Source organism: Sparus aurata, chromosome 18 (assembly GCF_900880675.1).
Source record: "Sparus aurata chromosome 18, fSpaAur1.1, whole genome shotgun sequence".
Classification (NCBI taxonomy): Eukaryota; Metazoa; Chordata; class Actinopteri; order Spariformes; family Sparidae; genus Sparus; species Sparus aurata.
In genome coordinates, this window is record NC_044204.1 from 30985943 (window position 1) to 31003692 (window position 17750).

General features: G+C 42.5%; 1 protein-coding gene across 3 annotated transcripts in view; it reads right to left on the minus strand.

Annotated features, from left to right (window-relative positions):
• The window catches only part of diaph2 (diaphanous-related formin 2), a 395371-nt gene that overhangs the window by 31345 nt on the left and 346276 nt on the right, over window positions 1-17750 (minus strand). Inside the window, exons 29-30 of one of the 3 annotated variants that reach the window (XM_030396391.1) lie at window positions 16985-17077; window positions 15692-15742 (exon numbers count right to left, since the gene is read on the minus strand). In XM_030396391.1, the coding sequence (XP_030252251.1) occupies window positions 15692-15742; window positions 16985-17077 (144 nt within the window). Of the gene's footprint in view, window positions 1-15676; window positions 15743-16984; window positions 17078-17750 lie in introns of all 3 variants that reach the window. The other 2 variants (XM_030396392.1, XM_030396393.1) reach the window with 2 other exon arrangements.

Below are 17750 nucleotides of genomic sequence, written 5' to 3' on the forward strand. Positions count from 1 at the left end.
AAGTCTCTGCTCCTCTCTCTTTCTCTCTCTCTCTCATGACATTTCCGCGTCCTTCCTGATGCCATCATGCATTTCTTTTCTTCCTTTTCCCTATCACAACCTTTTCCTTTTTTCACTCTCCGTGGCTCTCCGTCCTACACTTCTGCCCTTGAGAAGGCAAACAAATTACTCATAATATGCAATGAAAACCCGCGTTATGAGGTCTCGCTATAAATACTTATATGCACATTAATTTTCTTTGGAACACACGGCCGTACCATTTAAACTACACAATTGAATTGAGCGGCTACAAATGTGAACTTTATCACTGAGGAATTGAATTGATGGCATGGTGGTGTGCCGTCCTTTCATGTGAAAACTGAAAAAAAAAAAGTAAATATTCTACTTAAAGGATGAACTTGTACTCTCACTCCTGAACTGTATAATAACAGAGAAAATGAAGTTGCGGCGGCTTCCGATGTGCACTTGCGGCTGGGGCGGAGCCTCGACAGTGAAAAAGTGTGTCACGCAGACGCACACATGCCCGTGCACCAGGGGCGCCGCGGTGTCTGTTTAGCCACTGCAAAATAATGTCATATCACCAGAAGACGTGTGAAGAACACATCTGAATTATGAATGGGGGGGGAGGTTAATTATGGATGGAGGGAGGGCAGATGTAATGCCTTAGACATTTCCCTGAAACACATGGTCGGATACATGGCGACGGACCCACTGCACACTCCTTGGCGAGTAACAAGTCGTAGAGACTCCTTAATTAGCTAGTCGGCGCTGATAACGGTTGGTCTTTGTTGCGTGTGGATGTATTCAACCTCATTTCTGTTAAAGAACACTCTTCAAATGAGTGCATAAGATGAATGTGCTTAACTCAAGTTGACAAGGAAAACTGCGCTCTTGACGACAATAAAGCAGCAAAATGATTATATGAAAAGTAATTATAACCACGGCTCCATCCTTATAGGGTGATGTGGAGGGTGATCATCAAGACAGACATAAAAGAAATCCATGAAAGGAGAGAATAAGGCATTGAAGTTGACTTCTGTCAAAATGTTCCTTTTGGGGGGAAAATACACCACTTTCATTATTTTTGTTTCTAAATGTCCCTTTAAGCAGATGACATGCGAATATTTGACAGGTTTAACGTTTGTCCTTTTTTCATATATCCAAAGTTATAAGTGTCTGATGCTGATCAGCCGTCTGCGTTTATGCGGACAAATGATTCCTTTGCAACAGAACTGCACCTGGAGTTCTGATGGATTGAATCGGCTGTCAAACACAAACAAAAGCCTCACCCGCGGAAAAGGGGGTCAAAGATTTGGTTTTTGATAGCGAGGAATTGGAGGATGCGGGCTGGGCTGGTGGGGTGACTGAGAGAAGCAAATGGATCAGGGTGGAACTAACAAGGGGCGTGCCTTCGCCTGCATGGGAAAAAAAGGCAAGGCTATTGGGAAAGAGTGATGTTCCAGACACCCATGGAGCCTTGATTTGGGGGCTTGTGACCCCTGAAGGTTTGGTGAGATTGGAGGAGGATTAGTAAAATGGCCCCACTGCTTTTGTGTCATAGTCATGACAACTCAACCTGTGCAGCTTGTAGTCATAATTGAACTTTTTCTGAGAACGGCAGATTCCCGCTCAGACACCCCGTCTGCTTCTGAATAGAATAATGAACATATCTGAATCGTGTGCACGTCAGTTCTTTACAGCAGACTAAAAGTTTTGTCTAACTGCCACCAGACTTCAGTTTGGCAGCAAAATGCAATTTTAGAATAAAGTTGCGCCGCTTTTTGAGATAGGAGCAGTGATGTTACACTAAGCTCACTCAATATCTGTCTTTCCAGCCATATCAGCTGTATCTCCAACCCTCTGTCACCTCTGCCTTTCTGCAGATCAAACCGCGAGTCAGGATGTATAAGACTGCAGTTTCTTTATACAGAGAGATTAGTACAGCTGGATAGTTGTGACATGATATCCTAAGATCATGCTGCTGCATTCAAAGGCTATCTGCAGATGATTCTGATTGGCAGACTCACCATGAATACAATTCCAACAGTAGAAGTGACGGATAAGATTATTAAGTAAAGCTTTTCTGTTTGGTTCAAGGTTAAAAAAAAAAAGAAAAAGAAGAAAGAAGAAAAAAGAAAAAGGGCCTGACTCTGTCATTGTCAGGTCCAGAGGAAGCTGAGTGGCGCTACACAAGCTCCTGTCTGACGTCGGCCTGTGCAGTCGGCAGCACTGGGGGCCATTCACTCGTCCCATTCACCCAGCTCTACTGAAACATTCAAAGCTTTGCTTCCAAAGGCCCAAACTTTTGTTCTTCCACAAAAGGCTTGACCAGAGGTTCTCCCATAGATGGGAGCCCCGTTCAAAATCAGATTATTTCCAGTGAAATCCTCCTTTCTCCACCTGCCAGTTAACTATGTCAGTGCCATTGTGTCGTCCCTGAAAAAGCTCTCCATTTTGGCATAATGGAGGCTCCATGTGTATTATTGCTTCTACTGCCATTTATTCTTGAAGGGAGAGAGGCGCACCCCACCCCCACACTCCTTCCTCTCCTTATTTTTATATATATATTTTTTTTTTTCTGAAGAAAAATCTGGGCCACATGCCCCAGAGGAACGCAAAGTGCTTTAATTCATTCGCACCTTTTCTCTCTGGCTGCCATCTCCAAGGCTTCTCTTTATGCCCAGAAGTGATTTGTTCAGGCTGGACCATCAAAGCAATTATGGTAGCGGCCTGCTTCCCTATTATGAGAAGAGATGACTGACAACAGAGGGATGGTGCGGGGGTGGAAGGGCACTTGGCTTCAATTTATTTGATCTGAAAACATTTCTTTTTCATTGGCATCCACTCATGTAACAAAACACAAACAAACTGGTAAGATTATCTCCTTGAGAATTTTTTGACTAAAAACATCTTCTCGAATTCTCTGCATAGCGTTTTTCAATTACCTTTCTCACCTTTCTGGGCAAAGCAATTCTGGGCCAGTAAGGTGATGCAGGGCAAATGATGCCAGCGATGTAACCGAACACTGACGGGCATGGCAGGCAGTGATGTGTAGCAATTAATGTAATGGACATGAGAGAGCGCACAATCCTCGGGCTAATGAGAATGTCTTATATTACAGTGCAAATGCACGGGGTCGCCAAGACTCCTATCATTACTGGACTATAGGAAGATGGCTCACCACAAAAGGGGATACTCCATAAATGGATAATGCGGAGAGAGCAGAGTACGGCGCCACTGAGCCGATGTTCCATCCAAGAGTAATAATTCTGCCTGGAGTGACACAGGGTCATTGGGATGGATGGAGACAGGATGTGAGTAAAAATAAAGCATTAAAAGAAAACAGGGCATTAGGCTGAAGAGGGGGGAAAGTGAGGAATGGGGCAAAGTGAGGTTGATAAGGAAGGAATTCGAGTAACACAGGAGGAAAGGGAAGAAAAGGAGGAAGTGAGGGAGAGGGATAGACTAGGAAGGGGATGGGTGAGAGGAAGAGGGCGAAAAAGAGATGAGAGAGCACAGTATACAGACAGCGATGAAGCAACATGACACATTGGCTAATCAGTCTGCTGTCTTTTTCTTTCACAAGCTGTCATCTTGGCCATCAAGCCATCAAGACCTTGTGCCTCTCCCGCTCTCATTGACTGATTTCCCTGTTCAATTATTCAAGGTTTATAAGCAGGAACCATCTATTCAGCTAGCAGCAGATCCAGTAAAATAATGGAGGGGCTGCTTCTTCAGCCATATTGACTGTCATAAAAGTTTTACAATTGGCAAAAGAAAAATCAATTTCTCAGACAGACTGTTGCCACCGCCGTAAACATATTAATGGTGATATCAGTTGGAGGGGGAAGAAGGAGCCCTACCGTGTAGGAGACTTTAATAATGCAGATCATAAACGATTTTACATGCTCTCTCACTAATCAATGTATTGTGGCTGAATATTTACAATGGAATGCCATATATAGCCGACGCAGAATATGAAGACATATGTATGTTGTGCGTGTGACTGTCCGTGCATATTCAGCTATGCTGCAGCCGGAGTCCGTGTCTGGATGGAATGAGATTCAGGCGACATGTCTGCGGCTTTAGTATTCACGCTGACCTCACTGTCTCCTTAAAAAGCTAACCTGCGTGAGTCACGCTGTGACACAGAAATCAGGTCAACCGCTGGCCTGCCAAGGAACGCTAAGCTTCAGTTAACATTCCCACAAATAGGCGCCAAGCAGAATCACACACAAACAAAACAACATACACACACACACGCACAGACACACACACACCCGCACACACACACAAAAAAAAGATCAAACGTATGGACACACACCCAGACACACACTCCCATCCTCACTTGTCGGAAATCTTAAGAAACATCACAGCTCCCATCTGCCATAATCCGCCCCGGGGCAACAGTGACCTGAGCTACTGGAAGAAACTCATCTAGAGTAGAAGGAAAAAAAAATAATAATAGTTGAGGTAATGCAGTGTGCAGCCTCATCCTTTACTTTGCTGGCAATGCCTGCAGGGTGAGGATGTTACAAACTCAGCAACCTCCACTGGCTTTCCACTAATGCATGACCCCCATACTGTTCGGCTACTTCCCAGGCCCTCATTCTGCCCAATTTAACTTAAGGTTATGGACTTTACATGGAAATCCAAATTGGTTTACATACAGTAAAACTGCACACATAGAAAAATGCAATTCACATATAGTTTACACATATACCCACAAATAAGCAGACAGTTGAGTCAGACATAATTATGCATCAGCATATCACAAATCTCAACACTTTACCGTCTATCTGCTTAATACTCATCCACTGGAGGCACAGGGTCTTAACTGTGGCACACCGTCCTATTTTTAAACTTGACATATTAGTCATCTCTAAGGGGAGTAACATTGTCGTTTATGGAATTCATGAATAATACCAAGCTGTTGTGTTCCCTTCTTGTTTATTTTCTCCCCCTCCCCTCCTCCTCAGCAGAGAAGAGTTTAGCTGTTTTGGATGAATTCAAATAAACACGCAGATGCAGTTGGGTGGGAGCCCTGTCTCCATAAGAGCACAGATGTCAATCAGCTCCTGCTGGAGACGGAGCTTTTGCGAGCTCCAGACACTATTTTGGGCATGGGGGTAGAATGTGTAGGGTTGCAAGTGATTTCTTTCCTCTTCAGCCCAAATAGAGGGATACAATTGCATCAGATTCTCCGTCCTTCCTATCCTCACCTACTAAGACTTCCCAAAAGTGACAAATGTCTGAACTCAGACAAATGATCCACGCTTTGAAGAAAACCAAAATCTTTTTAGTTCCCTTTAACCCACTTTTTCATGTCATTATAACTTTAAGATAAGCTGAAAAATCTCCATGTATATTTTGCCAGAGCTGACCTAAGACTTACCACTGAAAAGTTAATCAAAATCTTAAATTGAGTCAACTGATATCCAAAAAATGTAATGACGTGGACAGCGTGGAGGGGAAACTTAAGATTTAGGATGTTCAAAAAAATTACCCTTCAGCGGTTTTCGACTTGGCATTCCTCACACCACCACATTACAAGAGTGGACCAGAGGTCCTCTGGCAGACCTCTGGCCAGAGATATTGGCTTCTAAAGCTAATGATCTCAAATTGTACACTTGTGGGTAATTAAGCATCGCTGTTCCCCCTGTAGCTTACAACAGCAAATATGTCATTGTGAAAATAAACAACAATTACACTTACACTCATTACGCTCTAATTGCATCATCCTATGTAACAATCACAAGCGAGGGGGACATCTTATTAAATGCTACGATGAGAAAAGAACAACTGTAAAGCCATAACGAAACAGGAGACCGCATCCTAAAAAGTTAAAACATCGATTTAGGGCAGAATAGGAGGTTATGTGAACACACGGCATTAAATAGAGCACGCATTTAAAACCCTCGTGGGTATTTGGTGGTCAACTACAACGGCAAAGCGCTGCATGCACTTAATGTGGCAGAGAGTGCAGCTGAAGCTGGGCAAAACTCATACAGGCAAGGGAGTAATTTGACCCCGTTCAAATCCTTCCATCAGGCTCTAACCAAATAGAAGTCAAAAGAACGAGTGAAGAAAAGACAAAGAGATAAAAGGGAAGAAAAAACAGAGAAGCGGCTAAACCATTGGGATTAGTGCTAAGTAACTAAATGGGCCATATCACTTTTCCATTACCAGAGAGGAATAGCTATTTCAACTGCTGGAATCAAAATAAAAAAGGTGAACTCTGTCCTCCCTCCGTCTTTTGTTCACTCGTGTGTAAATGTTGCACACCCTTATAGCCTCCCGCATCTTACTTCCCCGTGTGAGCAAATGGAGATTTGCCATCATATCCTTGAGGCCCATCAATAAATAAAACTTGACGCAAATAAACAGATAAATAAATAAATGTGAAGAGCCTGGCAAATGGGCATCAGTCAGCATTAGTGATGGAACCATGTCAAGCACAATCATGCTTGACTGGAGGGGGAGTGCCTGAGTGTAGGGAGCATTCTTGCTGATTGCACGCCCAGTGTGTGTGTGTGTGTGTGTGTGTGTGTGTGGAGAGGTATTCTGCTTTTTACCTTGGTTTAACCCTCAGTCTATCTGCCCTCTTTAACTCTTTATTGCTACTGCTATTAATATGTCTGTCAATCATACACCCACACGTTCCATTTCACTGAGCTCCATGCCTCTGTCTTCTACCTTCACCCGGTCACACACGCACCTCTTTTCACCACAAAGCATGTCAGCACGACTACCATACTTTTTTTTCAGTCCTTGATTATGTCAACTTGTCATCCGTCTCCCTCTCCTACAAATAATCTGACAAACATACTAAACATATTTTTCTCCGTTGTGAGTCAAATCACACTGCATTTATCTGTGAACGTGTATCGGGACACGGGTCTTGAAAATCTGGACTGCACATTTTCACAGATTGCAATAGCGACTGTCAGGAAGAAAACTACAGATTTATTTTCGACCCTGAGAGACGAGCGTTTAAGTCAGTGCCTGAAAAGCAATACATGCCTTCTAATAATATTTTGATTTGTGTTGTTCAGACAGTCAAAAAGATGGCTAACAGCGGATATTCACATTAAGTAAACGGAACACCTGGGCTGTGAAATTGTGCACATCCTTCTGAGGGTGTGTGAGGTTAACTGCTGCGATCAGATTTGTGAGAAATTAGTTTTCTTGGTGTTAATTGAAGGGTTTGCAGTTTTCTAACATAGTGTCAGAAATAATCAACCTTTTTAACTTGATTGTTGTTGCCTTTGATTTCCACATCAGATCAAAAGAGTCAGTCAGGCTTGAATGTGAAGAAATCTTGAAGATTGAAAGATTTATGTTGTTGTTTTGCACATTGATTGTATGACATTATATAAATCATGTGAGGGTAAAAGCCTGACATGGTGACCATTTATCAATATCATAATCAGTGGAAGACCTGGAGACAGACACCTTGAAGGGCATTATCCCCCTTATACCATGGTCACTTTAGAAGACCATTAACATATATCTTTATGTACTCTACTTTCAAAATGTATATATAATATAAAAATAATATATATTTTACAAGCGGTACCTCCGTTTCAACACCTGAGAGGTTGACTACCTACTGAAACAATCATTACAATCCCATAAGGTACTTATGTGATGGAAACGTTGTTCACCATTCCAGTAAAAATGAAGGACCTCAGATTAGCGGAGATAGACTAGTCCGCTTAGCTCATTTAACCCTTTGGCATAGCTGCTATCCAAAAAAGCTAACCGTGTGCTAGCAAGATTTCTTGTTAATAACATTGCTTACAGAACTTTCTAGCTAACCAGCTATGTCACTGTCCCTGGATCAATAAAACACATTACGAACAAATGACTGCAGCCAGAAGTTGTTTGTCGAATAGCTGATTGGATATAGAAGGATTGCTTGGTGCGGCCCGTTCAGAGGGACAGTCAGCTTTTTTAAATGAAACATAGCGTTTGTTTACCTTTTTATGAGTTGCCCAGTACTTATTATGGACACCCTCCAGCCAATCAGAATTTAGTATTCACCCAGATTGTGGTGTAAAAGTCATGATTGGTTGCAGGACACAGCCAGGTTACTTTAATCACTTAGCTTTAATGTCTGTTTTACAAACTAATTTTCATTTATATATCCCAAAGTCACAGCCACATTGCCTCAATGGGCTTTTCAATCTGTACAGTGGTGCCATGCAGATTATCCTTCAGTGTTTTAAATAACATGAAATAATGTAAGGTGTTGAAACTGGTGTTACTTTCACTTGCTGCAACATTCATGTCAACTAATTTTGCATTATTCATTATGGTAAAAAAAAACAAAAAAACTATGCTTTTGTTCTTTATCAATCTTCAATTAATCTCAACATTAGCATACGCAAATTACTACATGGATGGAATTTCCTCGCACTCCAGAAAAGGAAAGCATGTCTTAATTAACACCTTCGGAAAACATGTTGATTTCACCATGTAACACTTCTAAGTTAGGTGTGATACAAGTCAGGAAAGCAATGCGAGCGATGTCGCAAGATCCGGTCAGTCAGTTCAAGCTCAGAGCATCACATACATTGTGATTTCTTTAATATCCTTATGGTGTAATATCCTTGCATCACCTTTATTCACATTTCCTGTTGAATGGAACATTTAACATTCTTCACCACATTCTCACTTTATCTGTATCACTGGGTATTACTATTATCACTCATCGCCCAGTCTGCCTTTCCTTTACCTCTCTATTACCGACATCAAGCCCTCGTAATGGGAAAGTAAAATATTAATTCCACCTCATTGTGGCTGACAGATTGTAGATGGTGGCTGACACCACAAATGCAAACAACAGCCCGGACATAATATCTTATACTTTAGTAATAGCCACATCATATTAAGCAGGTTAGAAATAAAGGCATGAGTGTGACAGCAGAGGAAGAAGCATTTGACTCGGGCACTGCCTCTTATTTGCAGTGGAACACATAACCATACAGGATGGCATCCTATTCCACAGCACATTATTTGTTCTCTAGCCGATCATCAGTTGGCCCCGCTGTACGCCTAATGAGCGATAAATAAGGTTTAATTCAACCGACACAAGTTGCCCATCCTTCAACACTAAGCATGATGGCTTGGGCGAGATTCCATTGGAATTATATGAGGGCAATTTTTCAGATAGTGGGATGGTCCGACTGCCTCCCCTCTATTTGGCTTCCACAGGCATTCCTTTGGCTTTAAGCTCTGCAAGTTTATAGGTCTATTAGGAATTCATCAAACAATGAACGATATCAATCTTATTGTGTGAATGGGCCCAGGGTAAAAATAAGATGAAACCTTCCATTATGGGGCCTCCAAAGCTTATTTGCCCTCCAAAATTGATCCACTATTGACAATTTACACTTAGGGTGACCTTTCATAACTGCCCACATACTTGAAAGCCAATATTGTTTGGAGAGCGAGCAGGAAAAAAGAAAGCAGCCCACTGCAAACGCTCTAGGATATTATTGAATATGATAAGTTAGTAGACGTTTTTGCTGTGCAGTTATTCGTTGACGGTCCACTAGGCGGGAGGGCTGAGTACTTTTTACATCAATGAGGCCCTGTGCCAATAAAGTGAGACAATATTGGACATAGGTGTTGAGAGCTCTCGGTCCATTATAGCACTAGGTCATTGACTTTATTTCAAAAACAGAAAAAAAGAAAGGGAAAGAGAAAGTAAGCATCACCATTGGGAGCTAGTTTTATCAGAAAGGGAGTTGTAAAAGGGCATAATTGCATCAAAAGGGCATGCAGATAGTCCCCTGTTGATACCCTGTACTCAAGTAGATAACTTCAGTATAATTTAAACAGCGACTGGTTTAGGGGGTACTTAACAGCTGGGGCAGGGGCGAGAGACCCCTGGTGTCCACTCGGAGAGACTGCCTTTTATTAAGATTTGATTTATCCTCTCAAAATGGCTCCATGTCACACCTCACTTACTTTACGTCCTCTCTTGGCAGAGTCAAGCAACGAATCAGTTATGCGCCAAGGGTACTCAAATGGTACATAAAATCTTCATCTATATTTCCATGATGGGTTTCTGCTGTGGATGAAAAATGATCAGGTCCAGAGAAAGGCTCTATGGGTCAATGGGAGGGACAAAGGCTTTGTCTATGCCCTATGATGTCAAATCTTAAATGGAGTGGCTGTCCATGCCTCAGTTCCCTCCCATCTGCCTTTCCTTTTGGCTGTTGATAAATATCCTTATCTATGGGAAGCAGGTGATAGATTTCAAGCAGCACGTCTCAACAGAGCTCTGCTCTCATCTACTCTATTGATATCTCACATCTACTAAGCCATCCGAGCTATAGCAAGAGGCACCGACACCCTCTGGGTCTCTTCGTCCCCAAATCATGTTAGATCCACTTCCTGTAGGTTTGCCTCTAGGGCCGTCCCAATGAATAACATCTATCAACTGAAGTGGAGGCCAGGAGCTTGTGGAGGCAAACGGCTTTTGCCCTCAACTCCGAGACACCCTACAGCAACAGTCCCTATCTGATATGTGTCACAAGCTTGCATTTGTGTGTGTGTGTGTGTGTGTGTGTGTGTGTGTGTGTGTGTGTGTGTGTGAAACAGTGCAGGAGAACAACCGATAGAGGTTGAGAGACAACCAGAGAGAGATAAAGCGATGGCTACAACACATGTGTGAGCAAATTAATTGCTAAGGGAATTACGATCACTATCACTTCCTGTGATGTAATTTAAGAAACAAATGGCTGACTTTCCCCGCAGATCGTGGGGAAGATGACAAAACAGCTGTCTGGCTGAACATATTGCGGTTGTCTACATCAGGTTGATGTGAATGTCAAACAAAGAAGTAATAAGTATTAAAGGGATAATTTATGTCACGAATGAGGTTGGGGGATATAGGAGAAGAAGAGGACATTCTTAATCACTGCCAGCATCTCCTTCTTAAAGACACTCCCCTTTGGTCTTTTCATTCGCCTCTTTGCAGATTCATCTCCTTTCTACCTTTAAAATTTCATGAGAGAAAATAGGTAATTTAATCTTCATTAAACATACAGGGGGCCCACTCTCTGCCCTGACCAACTGAATTAACTGCTAAGCTTCGGGGGATAAGATAGTCGGGCTGAAATTCCTTAACCCTGACAAGCATTATATCACCGCATCTGTATTTTTTAATGGGCATGAGATGATCCCTCCCTGTTCAATGTCAAATAAGTCCTTAAGAGGCTTACTACAGAGAACACAGGATGGAACTTTTGATGGACTGACCTGTGAAGGTGAAGTGGGGGAGTGGGGCAGAGAGTGGAAAGGAGAGAGGCCCTGGTTTGGGATTGTAATGACTTTGAAAAGGCAGTAAATAAATAAGATTGGCTTGGTTCTCTTTGAAATCTGATTGATGTGTCTTTTGGGATGCCCCCCAGTATGAAAGACCTACTGAGTCTGTGGCTTTCATCCCTGACCGAAAATCAATGAGCCAGGATGTATGAGAGGCTCCAGCTCTCTACCCACCAATCTCCTGCCAGATACCCAGGTAACTGCCTCACCAGTGAGGGAATAGGAGATGGAAAAGGAGTAGGGCCAACTCAAACCTTGTTTTTATCCTTCAAGTAGAAGTTAATTTCGAAGTACAGTTTGTGAAGATAAAACAAAAAACCAAAAATTGTTGTTGTCTTTTTAAAAAATCAACCAGATTCAACACCACAACACACTTTGTATATTATCTCCCTGAAGTGAGACTGAGCCCACTACAGAAATGTGGCTTTTCTGGTCTCCATCAATTCATCCACTTTCTCTGTGCTGAATTAGGACTGGCTGCCGTAATTGCATAACACATGAGTATGGCCTCCCGGGTTAGGTTTTCCATCTTACACAAAGTGGAGACAAGGAAATAGGAAATGCTTCTGGAATTGGGTGTAATTGTGACTGGCGGCGCCTAGAATTGTGTTCAGCCCTGACACTTGAGGTAGTCTGCTGGAGTGTAGTGTAGACTGAGGGACGACCATAAAAAAAAAACAAAAAAACTACATGCTGGGTTTAAATGAACTCCTTTGACGCAAGTGAAGATTCTTGTGTGACTCTGAGAGACTCTCTCTGGTACACGCTGCTCGTTTGAGGATGACAGGAGGTTAATCAAGCTTTAAAGCATGAGATTACAACAGACATGACAAGCAGGAATGAATAGATTTGGCACACTGTCTGATAGAACCGCTCGGAGAACGTTCCCTCGCAGTAAATTTCGGAGGACTGAAATGCTGTCAGTCCCCGAGTCAGAGAGAAACGCAAATATGTACACAGCAACAGTACATAAACATTAATGTGGCTATACTGACCCAGAATTACACCATCAGTCTTTAAACACTGCCTAAAATGTTGATAGTTACCACTACATACACGGAAATAACAACCCAAACGCAGCTTTCAGCGGCTGGCCGCTTCTCGTCCCCAAATCGTCCGTCAGTGGGAATTCAATTGTTTTTCCGTACAGAAAGTGCTTTTAAAAATTCTCCCTCAGACTGTGCCTAAAGATTTCTGTTTGCCCTCTTCCATGAGATGAGGCACATTCCCTCCTATGCTCTAAAGCAGCTGAACTCATTTCCAGATTCCATTTGGGAAAAAAAAAAAATCCTTGGAGCCAGCATGTCAAAAGGATTTTCCCCTCTCATCACCTCAGAGTGATGAATCCATGCAGCTGTTTATCAAACCACAGTCCGGGGTTCCATATCAACAAACACGGAGTTGTCAGTGCATAATACATTCTGGTAGAATAGCAGTGGTACCCACGAGGAGAAAAGTATGCTGAGAAAAGGTCTGATGCACAATGCCATGCAGGAGAGACAGCCATCACAAGACCAAAGCAATATCACAAGAAAATAAAAAAAATAGGTCACTGATATACAGAATATTTGATTAAATATCAAGCATTTTCATAACCAGAGACAAACACTATTTCATTTTACAATGATCCCATGACAAGTCATTTAGTGCGCGGCTGGAAAACCATTTTCAGTGGTTCTTAGTAGGGTTCAGGTTGCATTGGACCCAAAGCACAGGCAGCAAGTAAGGAAACAAGGCACAACCCACCATCATGTTCCTCGTCTGGATCTCCTGCCGCTTGGACATGCCAAATATACATCAAAAGATAAGGAAGGTGATCGGGAAGCATCGTAGCCCACCACAACCGTGTTAGCACAAAAAACGTGTGTTTCCAGTGTGGGCTGATTCCCTTAGGAGGAACCCAGCAAGCAAGGGCAACTCACTATTCTTACCGAACCTGTTTTGCAAACGCGATCAAGGGTTCGTGACCATAGGTGAGAGTTGGACCTTCGACTGGTAAAGTGGGAGCTTTACCTCCAGGCTCAGTGTACCCAAAATGTGTGAGAGTTGCTGACTCTCATCCCAACCATTTCAAATTTGGCTGCAAGCCACCAAGTTCACACTAAAGGTCACAGCCCGATGAAGCCAACAGGAGGCAAACAGACGGGACGGAATGAGTTCAACAAAATCAACATTCTCCAATTCTCAGCCGCCCCTTCCATTCAGAAAACAACAGATGGGATAAAAGAGCAGGTACAAACTTGAAAAAAGGTGCACCTTACTCTACTGTTGCTTTTCCACTCCCTCACTGACCACGCTTATAAAAATGAAAAAGACTTCCTTGAGTGTTAGAACCTTGCATCCTCAGGCGAACCGTCCAAGCATCAATCAACCTAATTGTTCCTCCCCTTGTACAACCGTGGTTTTCTGACACTTCAGACTGTTGTTTACCACAAAAGCCCAGTGAGTCAGAACATTTCTTATCCCTCAAATTCATTGAATATAGAACAAAGCAATGCTATTCTGGAGATAGATGAGTGTCACACCTACCGATCGTCACTCTGTATGCCCACTCTGGACAGCTGTGGAAAAGCCATCCAACTCCTGTCGAGGACTCTGATTTCAGAGCTGTTTTTGTGCTTAGAGGTGAGCCAAACTATTTTTAACTGGTACTTTCACACCTCAAGTTCTCGCAACAGCTTCTTCCCACCAAAGAGGTAACATTCCACATCTTTAAAGACAGTCTTCATAGCCAGGTGTCAGCTTGCCAAGGCCTGCTCTTGGCTTACTTTAAAATACTTTAAGAGCCCTCTGTTGATTATATACTAAAAAATATTCACAAGTGAACTTTTCTTATTTCTCAGAGTTACATAACGTACAAAAATAACTGACCAATACTTTTGAGGTAGACAATACTTGCAGGTGAAAAAAAAAAAAAAAGTTTTAGCATCACACCGTACACACTCTTGACACACTCTCATCTATGAACACACCAGCATGATGTAAGGTACTTGGACATGCAACAAAAACAGATCGAACATATTATAGTGTAGGAGACACACACAGGACGCAGGCAATTTATTTTCAGCCAAAGGTGCCTCGAAGTAGTCTTACGCATTACATAAAAGGCAAGAAATGTTCAGCAAGAGACATCTGGGGTGCTGGTGCACATCAGGGTGACACTTAGGAACATATAGGGAAACAGGATGTGACACATAAAACCATTGGGAAAAGCCAAAGCATGAGGGTCTACAGACTCTTCCAGCAGAACACGTCTGCAACACCGCCACAAAACAGGAAGTGACATCATGCTGTGACAGCATTAACTAAGGAAGAGCACGACAATCGGATGATAACTGGAGCTGTTCTACATTACAGGAATAACACTGAGCGAATCAAAAACCTTCAAGTAGCGTGATCGCTATTGGGATTGCATTTTTATTAATGGCCAACACCAGGGCGACTTAAATACTGGCGTATCCAACTGCGTTGCATATTAAAGGTATTCAATGTAAGATTCATCCTATCAGTCAGCAGTACAAGCATTAATGTCCATTACAGTCTCTCAATCCATATTTTTTTTTTCTCCTCTACTGCAGGATGTCTTAACATAGCCAAAAGAATCTATTCCAGGTGATGAAATCTGCTGCAAGTTCTCCTCCATTAATGTATTTTTTCTGTAAACAGGCTTTTGTTAATACAGACTCCAGACACCTACAATTTGATGTGACCTTCACTAGTGTTGACATCTACTCATCCTCCCATAATTCTTTGTGAATTACGTTCATCTGCTGTTATTCTAAGAAATGCATTTAGTCTCTGGATTTATGTCCTTATGACCATTTATAGAAAGCACACTTTAAATGGCATATTGCTTTCAATTTGCATCGTGCTTTAAATATACTTTAATATAGACGACAGCAGTATGAATTACAATATCTTCGTGTGAAACTCATAACCTGGTGGTTTGTCAAAGCCTTGCTAGTGCACATCAGTTAGTCAATTCACAGACCACTGCGAAATCTAAGTTCAAGATCATTTTAACAAGTCCAATTACACATTTTGCAAAATTAGCTTTGATTTATCTACGAACCGCAGTTTCTTTACGCAGCGAGGAGCTATGTCATCAAGAGGTTTTTGTCTACTGTACATTAAATCTTACATATTATACCTTTGACATTTCATTCTCTGCTACGTCAAATGCAGTTACTCAGCGCGGGACTCTGCATGTTGTAGACCAGCTCAGTTTGAGTGCTCTGACAAGAAGGTCGTGTGAGTTATGCAGCCAGAGGAAGTGCAGCGGGAGGGCAGGGTGGTGCTGGGTCTGGGTTAAAAAAAGGTAGTTAAATGCACACACCTAGAGTTCTGTTACCATAGTTAGCACCCGGCCACCGAGAGCCTGGACTGGAAGGACTTTGATCACCTGTAACAATGTTGGTGATAAAACAACAAATGAAGAAAAGGAAAAAAAAAACAAAAACGAAGAGATAAGAAAAGAAGGGATGGGAGGAGACACAGGAAAAGAGAAAAAGGCATCAGAGGTTTCAGATATTTGGCAGGAATGAACCGCTCCCAGAGTATGGAAAAAACCCTCCATTAAACCCAAACACAGAAACATGGAATGGACAAGGTGCAGGTGAAGATTGGAGCTGGTGATGTTTGTTGATGAGCCGCGTTATAGGTGTTGAAGCAAGGATAAAGTATTCGTGCGTGTATGTTTTTTTCTGTCCTGCTGAGCGTACGAATGGGTGTGATACAGGCAGAGCCGCCGAGGACACGACTTATGTGTTACTACCGATATTCTCGGTATCAGCAACAGCATTTACCCTCCACTAAAATCATTCTGTTAATATTTAACCTAAACACTCGATAATAGAATCAAAGCAAGTTAATCTGTAAGCGGGAGTGAGCGTAAATAGCAATCTTTTTGCTGATATTAAAGTTAATTACTAGAACTCCGCAACCTCTCGTTGCTCAACAGCAATCTAAAAATATGGTTGAGACATTAATTTATCTCCTCTGTCTTAATAACGTGCGTTTTACTGCTTGCTTTGCAGTGTGTGCCTGTCTATAGCAGAATCATCCAATCAAGCTTTGGTGCGATTTTTTTTTTTTCACCCCCTCCTGTTTTTTTTCTACCATGATTGCCAGTGTGGAGATGGCAGCACCTGTGGCTCTTCTGCAGAACTCTGACTTGCATATCAATTGACCCTGGCACCCCCACTAGGTGGTACTCCCCTGGGCACCGGCCATTCATCATGGCAGAACAGAATGTTTTAACACCAGGATTACACTAAATCAGCCTCAGTCCAACCGCAGCCAGCGTGGCTACATTATAATAAGTGCTTCATGAATGGCTAAGGGACAATAAATCGCTAATGACCTGTGCTAAGCCACCCGTCTGCTTGTTTTCTAAGACACCTGGTCTGTATACGCATATGTTCCCGTATGTATCGTACATGTTTTATGTGTGTATCAGTCGTGAATCTTTGAAATGCGTCGAGTCAAAAGGTCAAAACAACAGGAGAACACACTAATGAAAGACAAACCAGAGAGCAAAGCTGCTTCTGTGTGATAGACAGGAGAAAGTGGCCAGATACAGAACGGGAGGACAGAAACAACAACAATTATAAAGTAGAACATGGAATCCTTGTTGCTGCATTACCGTTGCGTGGTGTCCGTTTTCGCCGATCGCGGAAGGCTGCTCCGGACTGCAGGGCTTCCATGAGGCTGTCCATCACACCGGTCTCATCACCCTCTGTAAGAAAGCACAGAATACAGGCAGGATGAAGCACATGATAACACATGTCGGGCTGCAACTGACAATCATTTTCATTCCTGATTAATCTGCCGATTTTTTTTAATCGATAAATCGAATGATTGCTCAATAAAATGTCCAAAAAATTGTGAAAACGCTCATCACAACTTCCCAGAACCCAAAGTCAGGTAAGAAGATGGAACCGGCAAATGTTTATCATCATTTCTTGAACGATTAATCCTTTATCAAAATTGCTCGACCTATCAATTTATCAACGCATCGCTACACATGCATGAGTGTGCATAAGCAGATGCACGCACTTGTTCGCGGCTACCTCAAGGTCTAATTTATCGGCATTCAGGTGTGGAAAAAGCGAATGCCCTCCATTTGCAGGTGCCTGAACAATCACCTTACACCGCAGCGAAAGAGCCGTGATTCTGATTGAGATATAAACAAGTCTTTTACATCAGTGTGGAGACGGAGGCCTGTCACTCAGGCCCGTCTGTTTTCTTCCACTGAAAAGCTGCGAGGAGGAAAAATACACTTAGAGCTTAGCAACTAATACAGGCAGAGGAGCCTCAGGATGAAAGCGTCCACTGATGGTCATTGACAGATATTCTTTCTGTGGCTAACGCAGGGGAGCTAAGTGCTCTTTACAAAGATTTAGTGTGGA